A 17,094-nucleotide genomic window follows, 5' to 3' on the forward strand; every position below is an offset into this window, starting at 1 on the left:
TATTCAAAGATAACATGACTATCTGTGAAAAAAGTGCATAATGTTTAAAATAATGTTTATAAACCAATTATAATTAATTAAGTTGTTTAAACAACTATAAACAAAACAGCATCATGTATGTATGCAAAGCCAAGCACAATGTATGTATTGTGCGAGACGCGAGTGCAACTGTGATAGATGTCCCTCTAGAAAATGCACGAAATATGTGTTCTGTGTGAACGGCTTGGTTTCAGTTTTGATGAAAACAAGATCTTCTCCGCATTGATGTTCTCTTTTCCCGCAATATTTGTAATTAACAACGCAGCAGCGCCGCATCTAGTGGCTTCAACTGGATAGGCTAACAAAAACATTATAATGCAACGACACTTACATCGTCATCGCATCTCGTGCGCCACTGATAAGGCTGCCTCCTTAACACACACCTAAAATTCAAATGCAACGTTTTTGCATTTGAATGTGGATTTTTATTTTAAATTCGATGAATATTCGAATTTTTTTTGACAGCCCTAGTGGTGAGTTATGGTTTCTGATGCACATTATATGAAATAAACATCAGTTGTCATTTATCTTTTTATTGAGCCTTAAAAGTTGAGCTTTTCCTGGTCTTTTTTGGCACAGAAACTGATTCCTGCAGTCGAATTCCTTGATCTCAGCTATAATGAATTGTCTCTAGTGGAAAACCTCCAGGTGTGTTGTCTCTAGATAATTTCATAATTTTACTTTTAAAGTGCAAAGTAAGTTTGACATTTAGAATTCAATGAATTTTCAAGGATTTTATTTATTTCTTATTATTTTGACTGCAGCATTTGTACAACCTGGTTCATCTGGATCTGTCCTTCAACAAACTCACGGTCCTGGAGGGCGTTCACACTAAACTCGGGAATATCAAGACTTTGAATCTGTCTGGGAATCAGTTGGAGACGCTTTCCGGCCTCAGTAAACATTACTCATTGGTTAACTTGGATTTAAGCAGCAACAGATTAACACAGGTAGTTTATTACAGTGTTTGCTTAGACATTATTTTCTTGACACCATCATTTGCTCAACATAATTCTCTGTCTTCTGTTTTTTTGTAGCTGGATGAAATCAAACACATTGGCACTCTTCCCTGTCTGGAGAAACTGTCTCTGGCTGATAACCCCATGTGCATCATCCCAGATTACAGGACTAAAGTCCTGGCCCAGTTCTGTGACCGGGCCTCCGAGGTATGTCTGTTTACTGCACCGTTTTGCTGGAGTTTGCAGTAAGGAAAAAAAGAGTGTCAAATTAAACAAATAATTTACATTTATTTATGATAAAGTTTTAGGGCATTTTTCTGAGTTTGTTTTTCATTGATATATATAACAGTAATAATTTGTGTTTGTCATGCAGGTGTGTTTGGATGGTACAACCACCACAGAAAAAGAGCTCGACACGGTGGAGGTGCTGAAAGCCATTCAGAAAGCAAAAGAGGCCAAAGACCGAATGGCAAACAATGAGAAAAAGGTATTTTGAAAATCAACTTTAAAATTATTTAAAAATGAATATTATAATTATTATAACAATAATCTTAATAATAATAACAACATTATTATTTATAATTGCTATTAATATTTATTATCACTTATTGCTATTAACATTTATTATTATTCGTTTATTTTGCTTTTGTTTAGTAGGAAAGCTTTAAAAGATAAAGAAATTAAAATTACGTAAAGTCGGTTGACAATGGAAACAAATGTACGTAAAAGCCCTCCTGAATGAAAAGTTATGTAATAGGTCCTAATTCAAACTGTATTATCTGGCAGATTAATGGTTTTCTGAGTAATGTCATTTTGTGATGCATTGATAGTGTTTTGAAGGAGTGTGCTGGCTTTCTTTGAATTAATTGTGACAATCTTTTAGGTGTGAATTGGCCTAAACCTTGATATCCAGACATGAGAAATCAACAAAAAGATGATTCATTGTCTGGCTTTATATGCTCACATTGATGCATTGGTGTGGCAGCAGCATCTATTACATAACACAAATTTTCCAGTGGAGGGAAAAACGAGTTGTGGTGCCTCCTCTTGGCCAGACTCTGATAGTGACTGGATATCATCTGCACTCCACATGTCTGCAGTTCTGCTTTAAATAAATGTGATTATGCATTAACTTGAAAATTGGATATTGTAATATTATAGTATATGTTAAACATTGCGGTGTGCTCAAGACTCTGAATTATCATAATTACTATGACAGAAAAATACTTAATCAGTACATCAGTAGAGCCATTTAGTTTTGAGTCTCAGGATTTTTATTTATTTATGTATTGTTGATTTAAATATTGTTTTAAACAATTAAAATATTACTAAAATGGTTTTCTTTACATTTAATTTAAGAATTAACAAAGCATATCAGGCAAAATCATCTATAATAAAATGGCATGTAAAATGGTTGCAAATGAGCTTTTATGAAATTATACAGAAAACCGAGTTACGGTAATAACAAGAACACATTATTTGTGGCCTTTGTGTTTCTATGTGTACTGAATCTTTCATACTAACATCGTGTCCTAACCAGGCATGACGTTTTGAGCATGAAGTAAGTGAAATTTTGCGTTAAATCCACAGCCAATCAGTAGATATTTGATGTTTATATGGAGCAGGATTTGGACCAATGAGATTTCAGTGTGGGTGGAAAAACTCAATTTATGGCTCGTCGTTCTGGTTTGGACATGTTGTAAAACTTTAAATTAACATTAAGGTGTTTACGATTCCTCGCACACGTTACATTGACCTCTAGGGGTCTTGAATTAGTCACACTGTGGTTTTGGCTAAAGAGGAGCCTGATGTTATCGTTGTCAGGTGAGTGACGTCCCGGGGCAGGCCGCAGACAGGCCACAGTCCTCTTCGTCCTCTCTCGTCGCGCCGCCCTCCTCTTCCTCCCCCTCTCTGTCTCATTCCACCTGCTCCAGTCAAGGTAATCATGTATGTATCGCGCTGCTGGGACGAGGGGGGGAAACCCAAATGGAGAATTAAAAGTGAAGTGTGTTATTTCAAACAGGTTTCTCAAACACTCCCATCTGTCACTGGTTGGATAAACAAATAGTCTCACCCCAAACTCGTTGTGTCTGCATTTTAAGATGGGAGAGGAGAGAGTTTTAACGTCAAAAATTACACACTTCACCTTTAAAGCGTAAAAATAAATCCCTCTGATGGAATGACATAATTAGCATGCTTGACATCATGTATTTTTCTTCATTACGTAATGATTGTAAATGAGTAATCAGGCACTATTGAATCATTTTCTTGTGATATCTGAAACTATTGAACTATTATTCTTTATAGAAAGACTTTTGGCAGTTTTCCTTGCACCAGTGATCTCTAAATCTCATTTCTGTTCAGTTACTCCTGCATACTGACTTACTGCAGCTCTGCCGGTCATAATTACATTTCAGAGATTTGGTGTGTCCGTTTCTGCACTGCAGATGAAATAAATCATGTTTCATCAGCATTCCTAATGTGTTTACGATTCCTCGCACACGTTACATTGACCTCTAGGGGTCTTGAATTAGTCACACTGTGGTTTTGGCTAAAGAGGAGCCTGATGTTATCGTTGTCAGGTGAGTGACGTCCCGGGGCAGGCCGCAGACAGGCCACAGTCCTCTTCGTCCTCTCTCGTCGCGCCGCCCTCCTCTTCCTCCCCCTCTCTGTCTCATTCCACCTGCTCCAGTCAAGGTAATCATGTATGTATCGCGCTGCTGGGACGAGGGGGGGAAACCCAAATGGAGAATTAAAAGTGAAGTGTGTTATTTCAAACAGGTTTCTCAAACACTCCCATCTGTCACTGGTTGGATAAACAAATAGTCTCACCCCAAACTCGTTGTGTCTGCATTTTAAGATGGGAGAGGAGAGAGATTTAACGTCAAAAATTACACACTTCACCTTTAAAGCGTAAAAATAAATCCCTCTGATGGAATGACATAATTAGCATGCTTGACATCATGTATTTTTCTTCATTACGTAATGATTGTAAATGAGTAATCAGGCACTATTGAATCATTTTCTTGTGATATCTGAAACTATTGAACTGTTATTCTTTATAGAAAGACTTTTGGCAGTTTTCCTTGCACCAGTGATCTCTAAATCTAATTTCTGTTCAGTTACTCCTGCATACTGACTTACTGCAGCTCTGCCGGTCATAATTACATTTCAGAGATTTGGTGTGTCCGTTTCTGCACTGCAGATGAAATAAATCATGTTTCATCAGCATTCCTAATTGATTTTTTCATATCTGTGCTTTGAGTATATTGGGCATCCATTTTTTTAAAACTAGCTTAAACATTGAATTTTGTGGTGGTTAATTTGCATGTGTTGCTCTAATAGCGATAGAGCCTGATTTATAAAGCATTTGATCTCCATATTTGTCTCTTGAGTTTTAGTTACTAAGCAACAGCCTCGGGTGCTTTGATAGACTTTCCATTTTTGCAAACAGCATCTAAATATTCAGCGTTACGCACTCCTATAAAATGTGATTTAAACAATGTTTTCTGAAATATTAATGGAATATTATACTCTAGCACAAAATTGTACATTTCGGAATCTTCTATGCATTCCATTTAATCTAATAATACTGTGTGAACAGAACTTCAATGACTAAAGAAAGACTTTATCTCCCTTTCAGAAATAACTACTTGTAAAGAAAAAGCTTTTATTACCAAAGAGATATTAACTCCTGTGGATTCTACACGTACCCAGAGATGCTATGATGTTTACAGCTCAACCTGTGATGTCATTCCGCAGGTTGGTTGGTATTATAGCACAATTAATTAATTTGTACTGTAGTTTCAGCAAAAACAACACACCACTGGATCTTTTTTGCAGGTGGAAACTCAAATTGATTCGAGTTTGTCTTCGGAGGTCACCTTTGAGAGCAGGTTAGTTCTTATAATCTTGTGTTTTGTTTCTGTTATGCCGAAACATACTTGTATCCCATAAATGTATGCCTTGCTTGATGGTACGGTATGTATCCATAGGATCGAGTGATTGCAATGAGTTGACCGAACTGTTTTGTGTTTTATGCCCTTGCGTAGAGTACATTTCTGGCCTTATTACTTTTGATTGAAAATATTGAGTTACATAAAATACTTGTCCATTGACCCATCTTCCAGTACATGAGGAGTAAGCACAGGTTGTTACTGGTGTTGAAATGCTAAAAGGAGGAGCAGTTATGGTTGTACATTCCAAGATTGCAAAGCTAAACCAAAATAAATCTCTTCATTTCTCTTTAGCCCCTGTTGCTGTGAAGAGGAGTGGAAACCTTGGACTGCAAGTCTTTCGAATCTCTTTTTGCCTCCTTCCTTACTGTCCTACACAACCATCAACCAGGAGTTTACAAACCAGCTTTTTGCTCAAATCAGCCTGTCTAATAAAGAAGAATCAACCCCAAAACCCTGCAAAACCCCGTCTCTTGAGGGAACAGACCAGGGCAGCCCTCAATCTGGAGATGGCTACTTTGAGATGACACTAGATGATACTAACGAGATCATGGGTTGTTCCTCCTCGTCTACTATTCAGGAAAAGGTAACAGATGATGTGAAGAAGGAATCCACAATTGTTAATGTAAAACTGGTGGTTTGGTCTCTTTGCATCAGTGTTGGAGAAGGTTTGAGTCAGCGGCCATCTTGTTTGGTGGCAACGGACTGCTCACTTGTGGTTTTCCACACAAGGTCAGAAGAACCAGTGAGTAACTTGGAGGAACTAACGGAGAACCTTGAGATAGACTTGATTGTGCCATACACCAACATTGAGACCTTTCAGTTTGATATTCCAGAGGTTTGTGTCTCCTTGAATGTGAAGTCAAACAGTACACGTTGGTTCTTTTTCTCAGATGCCCAAAGTCTGAAGGAGATGCACTCTTGCATTGTTCCATATGTGGACCAAGCTAATGAGCAAGTATTGAACTCCCCTAACACTCAACTGTTTATCCGACAGTTTCTGAACTCTTGGGACTTTGAGGAAAGTGCGGGCAGTGTTAAAGGCGGATACTTGATCCATTTCCTTAATCTAGACTCATCTACCTCTGACAAGAATGTTGCAAACAACCCCCAGTTTCCAAAGAACTCTGTACCTTCAGATGTTTTATCCCAAATCAGCCTGTTTGAAAGTGATCAGGACCAAACCTCCAATCCCATGATCCTTTTCCTGACCTCTCGGTACCTCTGTATTCTCAAGGTAGATTTTGTTGCTCTGGCGTCCCGGGACCCTGCGGAAGCAAGGAGGATGCAGAGCTGCTCCAAAGTAACCCATATCCCACTCTCATTCACGCTTCTCGACCCAAAGCAGTGCTGTTCGTGTAGGGCTGTCTCAAACTCTCGCCTTTTCTACGATGAGCATGTTATAGAACTGATGGTGGGTCATGAGTGCCTGACTGTTGTTTTTGCCCTTCCACAAGACAAGTTCATGTTCCTGAGAGAGTTCACACAGCTTCGGTCCAGTCTGAGGGAAATTAAGACCATAGCCCTCCAGCGCACCAAGAAAGGACACTTGAAAGTGCACAGTTGTCCCGCTCCTGCTACAGCCACGGAAAGAATACCTGCCAGCAGGTAATGGAGTGCATTCATTACTAGTATTTTCAAATATATGTTAGCATAGATGCCATTTTAGCCCCAGTTCTAAGCTTTAGGCTGGAATGTATCTGAAAGGTTTTAGGTTCAAACCTTGCAAAGGCTTTCACCATTTGTGCCTTTTTAACAAGACACTTCAGCAAGGATATTCTGGACTACATGTAGCTAGCATTCACTGGCAATAACATCAATGTCCATCAGTTGGAGTTGGGAATTGGCGTCATCATATTGTTTAAATGACTAGAAGTTCATCAGACTAGACAAGAAATCTCAGCTCAAAAAGTCAATTAAGTTTTTTTCTATATCCCTTAAACCAAATGAAAAACTTGTTTTCTAACCGGTCTTTCAATTCACCCTTCACTGGGAGTTTGACTGACAGGTGATCTGACCAATTAAAACACCAAATCTGCCATTTTGTCTGATAAACAAACCAGACAGGAGATTAGATTAAAGTGGGTGGACTTGAACTTCATGTTATTTTGTACTATAACTAGTAAAGAGGAAAAGATGAACGGTTCATGTGCTGCTTGAACTGAGGCACTACAGAGATCTGTCACGACACATTAAAGAGCCAAAAAACGGTTCTGAATTTCTTAAAAAAATTTGAAAGCTGATGTTTCATACCAAAAGTAACCTGCCGTCTTGTCTGTTGCGCGCTGTCAGTGTCCTCTTTGCTCCGCAATGTTTTTTTCAATGCGTGAGAACATGTGTGGCATGAGAGCACCATGGCTTGTCAGACATAGCAACTGTAACTAAGGGGGGTGGGCCTTTTGCGAAGGGTCAATTCATGTCATGACCATTTTAAACCTGGTAACATCCCACAATATTTGCAAGGATGCCAGAAGTGAAAGTAACACATATTTTTGCAAAGAATTGTGTTGATAACTCCTAACCAGTCCAGAAGTTAATTGGACAAGATTAGAAATCCCAGCTTAAATATACGAATAAGAATTGATTCTAACCTTATCCCTAACCTTGTTGGACTAGAAAAGAAATCTCCGCTCAGATGGACTAAAAAGCCCTGACTCTTACCTTATCCCTAATCCTAAGCTTACAGATGACGTTATAAACCATTTTTACTGGATACCAAATGCAGCAGAGGAGGTAAAATGCATCTGCTAAATGACTACTCATTTTTCCTAAGGCAGCATTTGTTAAAGGGTTACTCCACCCCGAAATGAAAATTTTGTCATTAATCACTTCAACCCCCATGTCGTTCCAAACCCGTAAAAGCTTAGTTCGTCTTCGGAACACAATTAAGATATTTTGGATGAAAACCGGGAGGCTTGTGAATTACCCATTGACTGCCAAGTAAATTACACTGTCAAGGTCCAGAAAAGTATGAAAGACATCGTCAGAATAGTCCATCTGCCAACAGTGGTTCAACCGTAACGTTATGAAGCGACGAGAATACTTTTTGTACGCAAAGAAAGCAAAAATAACGACTTTATTCAACAATTTGTCTTCTCTGTGTCTCTCTGCATCACCGTAGCGTCATTTTGGAGAATATCCGCTGAACGCAAGCAGCGTATGCTCTTCTGTTTCAGCCACGCTGCACGGATGTGCTGTTTTCGTTCAAATCAAAGCGTCTAATAAAGAAGAATCAACCCCAAAACCCTGCAAAACCCCGTCTCTTGAGGGAACAGACCAGGGCAGCCCTCAATCTGGAGATGGCTACTTTGAGATGACACTAGATGATACTAACGAGATCATGGGTTGTTCCTCCTCGTCTACTATTCAGGAAAAGGTAACAGATGATGTGAAGAAGGAATCCACAATTGTTAATGTAAAACTGGTGGTTTGGTCTCTTTGCATCAGTGTTGGAGAAGGTTTGAGTCAGCGGCCATCTTGTTTGGTGGCAACGGACTGCTCACTTGTGGTTTTCCACACAAGGTCAGAAGAACCAGTGAGTAACTTGGAGGAACTAACGGAGAACCTTGAGATAGACTTGATTGTGCCATACACCAACATTGAGACCTTTCAGTTTGATATTCCAGAGGTTTGTGTCTCCTTGAATGTGAAGTCAAACAGTACACGTTGGTTCTTTTTCTCAGATGCCCAAAGTCTGAAGGAGATGCACTCTTGCATTGTTCCATATGTGGACCAAGCTAATGAGCAAGTATTGAACTCCCCTAACACTCAACTGTTTATCCGACAGTTTCTGAACTCTTGGGACTTTGAGGAAAGTGCGGGCAGTGTTAAAGGCGGATACTTGATCCATTTCCTTAATCTAGACTCATCTACCTCTGACAAGAATGTTGCAAACAACCCCCAGTTTCCAAAGAACTCTGTACCTTCAGATGTTTTATCCCAAATCAGCCTGTTTGAAAGTGATCAGGACCAAACCTCCAATCCCATGATCCTTTTCCTGACCTCTCGGTACCTCTGTATTCTCAAGGTAGATTTTGTTGCTCTGGCGTCCCGGGACCCTGCGGAAGCAAGGAGGATGCAGAGCTGCTCCAAAGTAACCCATATCCCACTCTCATTCACGCTTCTCGACCCAAAGCAGTGCTGTTCGTGTAGGGCTGTCTCAAACTCTCGCCTTTTCTACGATGAGCATGTTATAGAACTGATGGTGGGTCATGAGTGCCTGACTGTTGTTTTTGCCCTTCCACAAGACAAGTTCATGTTCCTGAGAGAGTTCACACAGCTTCGGTCCAGTCTGAGGGAAATTAAGACCATAGCCCTCCAGCGCACCAAGAAAGGACACTTGAAAGTGCACAGTTGTCCCGCTCCTGCTACAGCCACGGAAAGAATACCTGCCAGCAGGTAATGGAGTGCATTCATTACTAGTATTTTCAAATATATGTTAGCATAGATGCCATTTTAGCCCCAGTTCTAAGCTTTAGGCTGGAATGTATCTGAAAGGTTTTAGGTTCAAACCTTGCAAAGGCTTTCACCATTTGTGCCTTTTTAACAAGACACTTCAGCAAGGATATTCTGGACTACATGTAGCTAGCATTCACTGGCAATAACATCAATGTCCATCAGTTGGAGTTGGGAATTGGCGTCATCATATTGTTTAAATGACTAGAAGTTCATCAGACTAGACAAGAAATCTCAGCTCAAAAAGTCAATTAAGTTTTTTTCTATATCCCTTAAACCAAATGAAAAACTTGTTTTCTAACCGGTCTTTCAATTCACCCTTCACTGGGAGTTTGACTGACAGGTGATCTGACCAATTAAAACACCAAATCTGCCATTTTGTCTGATAAACAAACCAGACAGGAGATTAGATTAAAGTGGGTGGACTTGAACTTCATGTTATTTTGTACTATAACTAGTAAAGAGGAAAAGATGAACGGTTCATGTGCTGCTTGAACTGAGGCACTACAGAGATCTGTCACGACACATTAAAGAGCCAAAAAACGGTTCTGAATTTCTTAAAAAAATTTGAAAGCTGATGTTTCATACCAAAAGTAACCTGCCGTCTTGTCTGTTGCGCGCTGTCAGTGTCCTCTTTGCTCCGCAATGTTTTTTTCAATGCGTGAGAACATGTGTGGCATGAGAGCACCATGGCTTGTCAGACATAGCAACTGTAACTAAGGGGGGTGGGCCTTTTGCGAAGGGTCAATTCATGTCATGACCATTTTAAACCTGGTAACATCCCACAATATTTGCAAGGATGCCAGAAGTGAAAGTAACACATATTTTTGCAAAGAATTGTGTTGATAACTCCTAACCAGTCCAGAAGTTAATTGGACAAGATTAGAAATCCCAGCTTAAATATACGAATAAGAATTGATTCTAACCTTATCCCTAACCTTGTTGGACTAGAAAAGAAATCTCCGCTCAGATGGACTAAAAAGCCCTGACTCTTACCTTATCCCTAATCCTAAGCTTACAGATGACGTTATAAACCATTTTTACTGGATACCAAATGCAGCAGAGGAGGTAAAATGCATCTGCTAAATGACTACTCATTTTTCCTAAGGCAGCATTTGTTAAAGGGTTACTCCACCCCGAAATGAAAATTTTGTCATTAATCACTTCAACCCCCATGTCGTTCCAAACCCGTAAAAGCTTAGTTCGTCTTCGGAACACAATTAAGATATTTTGGATGAAAACCGGGAGGCTTGTGAATTACCCATTGACTGCCAAGTAAATTACACTGTCAAGGTCCAGAAAAGTATGAAAGACATCGTCAGAATAGTCCATCTGCCAACAGTGGTTCAACCGTAACGTTATGAAGCGACGAGAATACTTTTTGTACGCAAAGAAAGCAAAAATAACGACTTTATTCAACAATTTGTCTTCTCTGTGTCTCTCTGCATCACCGTAGCGTCATTTTGGAGAATATCCGCTGAACGCAAGCAGCGTATGCTCTTCTGTTTCAGCCACGCTGCACGGATGTGCTGTTTTCGTTCAAATCAAAGCGTAAATACATGTAGAAAACGTATCCTTGTCAAGTCACCTTTATTTATATAGCGCTTTTAACAATACAGATTGTGTCAAAGCAACTGAACAGCATTAATTAGGAAAATAGTGCGTCAATAATGCAAAATGACAATAGTAAACACTCATTTTTCAGTTAAAGACAGTTCATCATTGAATTCAGTGATGTCAACATCCAGCTCAGTTCAGTTTAAATAGTATGAGATGCATTATTTGAATGCTTGGCCAAAGAGATGTGTCTTTAATCTAGATTTAAACAGAGAGAGTGTGTCTGAACCCCAAACGTTATCAGGAAGGCTATTCCAGAGTTTGGGAGCCAAATGTGAAAAAGCTCTACCTCCTTTAGTGGACTTTGCTATCCTAGGTACTACCAAAAGTCCAGAGTTTTGCGACCTTAGGGAGCGTGATGGATTGTAGCGTGGTAGAAGACTAGTTAGGTATGCAGGAGCTAACCCATTAAGGGCCTTATAGGCAAGTAATAATATTTTGTAACTGATACAGAACTTAATAGGTAGCCAGTGCAGAGACTGTAAAAATTATGATATTTTCTTGACCTGGTAAGGACTCTAGCCGCTGCATTTTGGACTATCTGTAGCTTATTGAAGATGCAGGACAACCACCTAGCAGTGCATTACAATAGTCCAGTCTAGAGGTCATGAATGCATGAACTAGCTTTTCTGCATCAGAAACGGGTAACAAGTTTCGTAACTTGGCAATGTTTCTAAGATGGAAGAATGCTGTTTGTAACATGGGAAATATGATTTTTAAAAGACAAGTTGCTATCTAATATAACACCTAGATTTTTGTCCGTAGAGGAAGTAACCGTACATCCGTCTAGTTGGAAATTGTAATCCACGAGATTCGGTGTACTGTCTTTTGGTCCAATAAGCAGTTAAATTTGGTCCAATAAGCAGTTAAATTTGTCTAGTTGCAAATTGTAATCCACGAGATTCGGTGTACTGTCTTTTGGTCCAATAGTCCGTGGTGTCCCGGCGCCGGAGTGAAGGACATCTGAGAAGGTCGCGTCCTGGGTGCACCGGGCCTGTGCAGAGAAACACACGGAGTAGAGGTGGTGGGAGAGTTAGCAGCAGGCTGTATACTTACCTTGGACTTGTGAGCGTCAGCCTGGGATGTTTCCAGCACGGCTCTCCGCTCTCTCAGCTGGGTCTACCTCTCCACCAGGTCGCGGATCTGCTTCTCCACGGCCTCCAACGTGTCCTCACCTGCACTCAAAGGTAGACACACATCCGCCATTAAAGCAAGTAACAGTGAGTAAAACAATGGTAATGTGTGTGAATAGAGTATTAGTAATGTAAGCGAGATTAGCGTCAACCACGCTGGCGATGCTATCGGGCTAATAGCGGATTCGGGAAGTCAAAAATAGAACTAGTGATAAGGCGCTCTGATTGTTTTTGTTGTAGAATACGATAGGGGATATATTCACACGTTATAGAAACGAGTGTGTCGCGGCTGACACAGAATAGCGTACACAGTTTGCGTTCAGGGGATAATCTCCAAAATGACACTACGGTGATTCGGAGAGACACAAAGGAGACAAATTGTTGAATAAAGTCGTTATTTTAGTTTTCTTCGCGTACAAAAAGTATTCTCGTCACTTCGTAACGTTACGGTTGAACCACTGATGGCAGATGGACTATTCTGACGATGTCTTTCATACTTTTTTGGACCTTGACAGTGTAATTTACTTGGCAGTCAATGGGACAGTCACAAGCTTCCCGGTTTTCATCCAAAATATCTTAAATTGTGTTCCGAAGATGAACAAGGCTTTTACGGGTTTGGAACGACATCACGTAAGGGATTAATGACAAAATGTTCCTTTTGGGGTGGAGCAACCCTTTAATTAGCAAAACCTTAATGTTTGTTCTTATCTGTTTTGACAGTAATACTGCACTGCTTTTTTTTCCACAGCATCCCTCAGGAAGTGCCAAGGCCCCATCTGACCCTGTCTTTGCTGTATCCAGCCAAATCCCTCATTCAGCAGCTGATGGAGGACAACCAATGTCCCTCGCATCTCTCGCTCTCCTCCTCATTACTCCTCATCTCGTCTCTCAAGGGAGACCAGCTCGTTCACTTCTTCCACAACAATGTTGCAGAGGCAAGTCATTTGCGCATATTCATATACTATGAGGAAATTTCCCTGGATTGTTGTGCCGTAAAACATTTTCTAAGCAATTGCTTGGGTTTTTCCTGTGGTTCTGTTGTCGTCACACTGTATATTCCTCGATTAGTCCTTCCGGTCAACCCCTTGTGCATTTGTTTATTTACGTTGATTGTATTACATTTGGCCAGCTGCCTTGTTTTCACAAAATTATTATCTGAACCTCTTTCCACTCATTCCTATGCAATCAGTGTCTTGTTTTTTACAGGATTTCCTAGACTGAATTTAAACTGTAAACACACCTAACATTTGAAGTTTGTAACATGATTAGTGACCCTCACTAGAATCATTAAAATGTAGAGTATTTATGTGGCTGTTTTCTTGGACGCATCCTATATTCTTAAAAATAAAAAGATAAATAGCATGGATCAAGGTATCATATAGCACAAAATGCAGACAAGAAACAAACCCATGGCCCTACATTTAAGCAATTGAAATCCTAGTCTATGCAAACACTGCTAAAACTGCAGTATTATGCAATGAAGAGAAAGAAAATTTGTGTGTTTATCTTACCGTTGGCTTCCAGATGGAGAATGAGGAGCTGAAATACATCCTGTGGACGTCAGTGCTCTTCTACAGATCTCCTGATGTGGAGACCACTGCCTGTGTCCTGCTGTCCACCAAAGCCATTTACTTCATCCTGGATGACACGGCGTCCTCACTTACCAACCAATCAAGTGAGCAAAATCTTACTTTACATTTGCGATGACAATTCTATTGTAATCTAATCTTCAGACATATTAGGTTCTGTTGTTCATTTGATATACTGTTTGAGTATATTCTGTTCTTCTGATGTGTTCAGGTCTATTCAGTCTTGTTTATTTACATACACTATATTATATTCTGTTCTAGTCATCAGTCTAGAACATTAAAATTGATTAATTAAATTGATTCATCTTGCAGTGATGTGGACCTGGCACCAGTCTGAGCACAAGGACAAAGATTTCCTCATTTCCTTTTGTTTCACCCTCAAACTGAAGGACCTGCAGAGCATCAATGTGGGCTTGTTTGATCAGTACTTTAGAGTCATGGGTGAGTTTGTTTTGACCACGATCACTACTGGTCAAATTTTCCATCCGAAATGAGTCAGAGGTTCTTAATTGAATGACGTATTAATCAGAGTTAATCAAAAGGAGTACCAATACATATAAGCGCATGCTTTTAGGGATGCACCGAAATGAAAATTCTTGGCCGAAACCGAACAAGAATTTTTTTTCCCCCATATATTTTCCCAAATGTTTTCAGCATTGCATAAATGAAATAGCCAAAATGTGCTTTTTACTGTTTTGTCTTGCTTTTCAAAGAAAAAAATCAATTACAAAACAACAATTTAAAAATATTTAACACTGAACATTTTTATCATTTTATCAGACATTATACCAACATAGCACAATTTAACTTATTAAAATGAGTAAGTTAGTAAAATAATATTTTTTGGCCATCAGACCCCCTTCTTGAATCAGGCATGTATTTTTTATTGAACAATTAAAAGCAGCCTTGCTGAGCAGAAGAGACTTCTTTTAAAACATTAGAAAATATTACAGATCCTAATTTGAACACTATTTGTGAATGTTATAATAAATGTATTAACAGAGCTGTTGTAATGATTTTTATCATTATTATTGTCTTACTTTTTATTTTATTTAACAGAACAACAGTAAAATTACAATACTAACATTTATGAATGTTGATGGAGTTCTTGCTTTTTCTCAACTTTTATTTTGGCGGAAACATGCAGGAAGACCTCAATGTTTCTTTTTGTTGACAGCAGATTTATAAATGAGTCTCATTACAAATACGTCGCACGTATCGCATTGTCACATGCCTTGTAAAAATTTATAAAAATGTAACTGAGGAGTAACACTGGTTCATCACAGATTTTTCTTGCGCTTTGGACTTTGAACCCTGGTTAACAGGCAGATCTGCCGCGAGTTTGTGCAGCGCTGTCAGAATACATGCAATGTGTGCATGTATTAGAAAACATTACGTTCTGCAGTTTATTTACTAATTGTTTAAGGCCATTTTGCGATTTCAATAATCATACAGTTACCAGAAACCATCATCCCTTCCTCTTCTTATCAAAGACATGCGATGCAGCACTAAACAGTCTCTCGCTGTCGGTGCTTGTAATGATTTTTGTGTCTTTCTTGGACAGTTTTAAATGCTTCCACACTGCTGACATGTGTGCTGCCTCTTACTCTATGCTGGTTGCTATTTGATAGCGTCACGTCATTGTTCGGTACAATTTATTCGGTCTTTTCGCTTATTCTATTTGCTTATAATTTCGGTTGCCGAACATTCGGTGCATCCCTACATGCTTTATGAATTCAGCTCTGCTAAGGAAATAGTTGCATTTGATATTGCTGCTGCTTTTGGGAGAAAATGCGAGAAGCTTGCATTTTCGGTATTTATCCACACCAGACCATTTTGTGCATGTTTGGTTTTACAACCAAAAATGTAAGTGTCTACAAATTGGCACCAAAAAGTTTAACAAGCAACAGTTTCCAGTTTTAACGTGTTCTACTCTGAATTGGTTCCCTAGTTTCAGTAAATAGCATTGATGCCACAATGAAGCTGAAACCGAAAACAATGTTTAATATCTCTCTTCACAGGGCCCTCGGCTGATCACATCATTTCCTGTTTGACCCGTGACAGTTACAGCACACACCGGTTCCTGCAGCAGCTGATGATGGTTTTGACCTTGCTGGAGAAAGTTCCCTCTCCTGAACCTTCTGAGCTGGATTTCTACTCGCAGTTTGGAAACAAAAGCACAGGTTTGACTACTATTGTGAATATTCAATATTTTGCTCATCCATACCTAAACCCTTCGACTGGATGTTTAGCAAACACTTTTTGATGTTAGAATATTTGTATGTCCTCATAAATCAGGTAAAATGGTGAATTACGAACTGGTCCATTCCAGCAAGGTGAAGTTTATATATCCAAGCGAGGAAGAGATTGGAGACCTCACCTTCATCGTGGCGGAGAGGAAGACCCCTCAAGTGCCGTCTCACTCCTTTAACATCCTTTTGTACGTACTGGTATTCCAGGTCCACATTGTTCCGGGCCAAACCGCCCAGAACCAGACCGTCCTACAACCCAAGACTCTTATACTCACCAGCACGGATGTCTTCCTCCTGGATGAAGACCACATCAGCTACCCGCTACCCGAATTCGCAAAAGAGCCACCACAAAGAGACAAGTACCGCCTCACGGACGCCTGGCGGATACGCGACTTGGACCGCGTGCTAATGGGCTACCAGACTTACCCACAAGCCCTCACGCTGGTGTTCGATGATGTTCCCGGGCCGGATCTTTTGTGCCACCTTACCATGGACCATTTTGCAGATGGTGACGGGAAGGGCGACAGGACGCAGGGGTTCGGAGGAGCCGAGGGGGAAGTGCAATGGTGTATTTTCGTACCAGGAGCTGATAGCAGAGAGAGGCTAATATCGCTCTTGGCTCGCCAGTGGGAGACATTGTGTAGCCGAGAGTTGCCGGTTGAGCTAACAGGCTAAAGTACAAAAAAATGATGGAAAATTTGCAGTATTCACAGTATGACGAACATATTTGTTTTTATTAACTTTTTTCAGTTTTGACACAATGCATCCTGGGAAGCTATGTTGTAGAGTCCACACGAGTATAATATATATTTTTTGTCTCAGGCTTCAAACTTTGCTTTTTTTGCTGCTTTTCAGACATATTTATCTGCTGCTTTGTACAATCAGCCATGCATCATGAAATGTGAAACATCTGTTTTGTGCAGTTCAGTGTTATTTTAAGTAAATTTGTTGTTCTGTGGCAAAATGATTTTCAGATGGCTTTCAATGAACGGAAAAAGATATATAGTCTTTTTTTTTTATGTAAATGCAGTTTTAATGTGTTATTTAAATTTTAGAAAGTATTCCCGAGATAAATCTGTGGATTTATTTGTACA

At 39.7% G+C, this 17,094-nt stretch overlaps 1 protein-coding gene across 1 annotated transcript in view; it reads left to right on the forward strand.

Annotated features, from left to right (window-relative positions):
* The window catches only part of nisch (nischarin), a 23,278-nt gene extending 6,190 nt beyond the window's left edge, over positions 1-17,088 (forward strand). The window contains exons 9-21 of the mRNA XM_016282656.1: positions 619-687; positions 804-989; positions 1,077-1,205; positions 1,372-1,485; positions 2,823-2,937; positions 4,642-4,760; positions 4,842-4,894; positions 5,249-6,562; positions 12,908-13,094; positions 13,684-13,834; positions 14,061-14,189; positions 15,770-15,931; positions 16,047-17,088. Coding sequence (XP_016138142.1) covers positions 619-687; positions 804-989; positions 1,077-1,205; positions 1,372-1,485; positions 2,823-2,937; positions 4,642-4,760; positions 4,842-4,894; positions 5,249-6,562; positions 12,908-13,094; positions 13,684-13,834; positions 14,061-14,189; positions 15,770-15,931; positions 16,047-16,675 — 3,357 coding nt within the window. The 3' untranslated portion in view covers positions 16,676-17,088. The remainder of the gene's footprint in view (positions 1-618; positions 688-803; positions 990-1,076; positions 1,206-1,371; positions 1,486-2,822; positions 2,938-4,641; positions 4,761-4,841; positions 4,895-5,248; positions 6,563-12,907; positions 13,095-13,683; positions 13,835-14,060; positions 14,190-15,769; positions 15,932-16,046) is intronic.
* The last annotated feature ends 6 nt before the right edge of the window (positions 17,089-17,094 follow it).

This window comes from Sinocyclocheilus grahami, unplaced genomic scaffold (genome assembly GCF_001515645.1).
Source record: "Sinocyclocheilus grahami isolate Dianchi unplaced genomic scaffold, SAMN03320097.WGS_v1.1 scaffold163.1, whole genome shotgun sequence".
In the NCBI taxonomy this organism is placed as follows: Eukaryota; Metazoa; Chordata; class Actinopteri; order Cypriniformes; family Cyprinidae; genus Sinocyclocheilus; species Sinocyclocheilus grahami.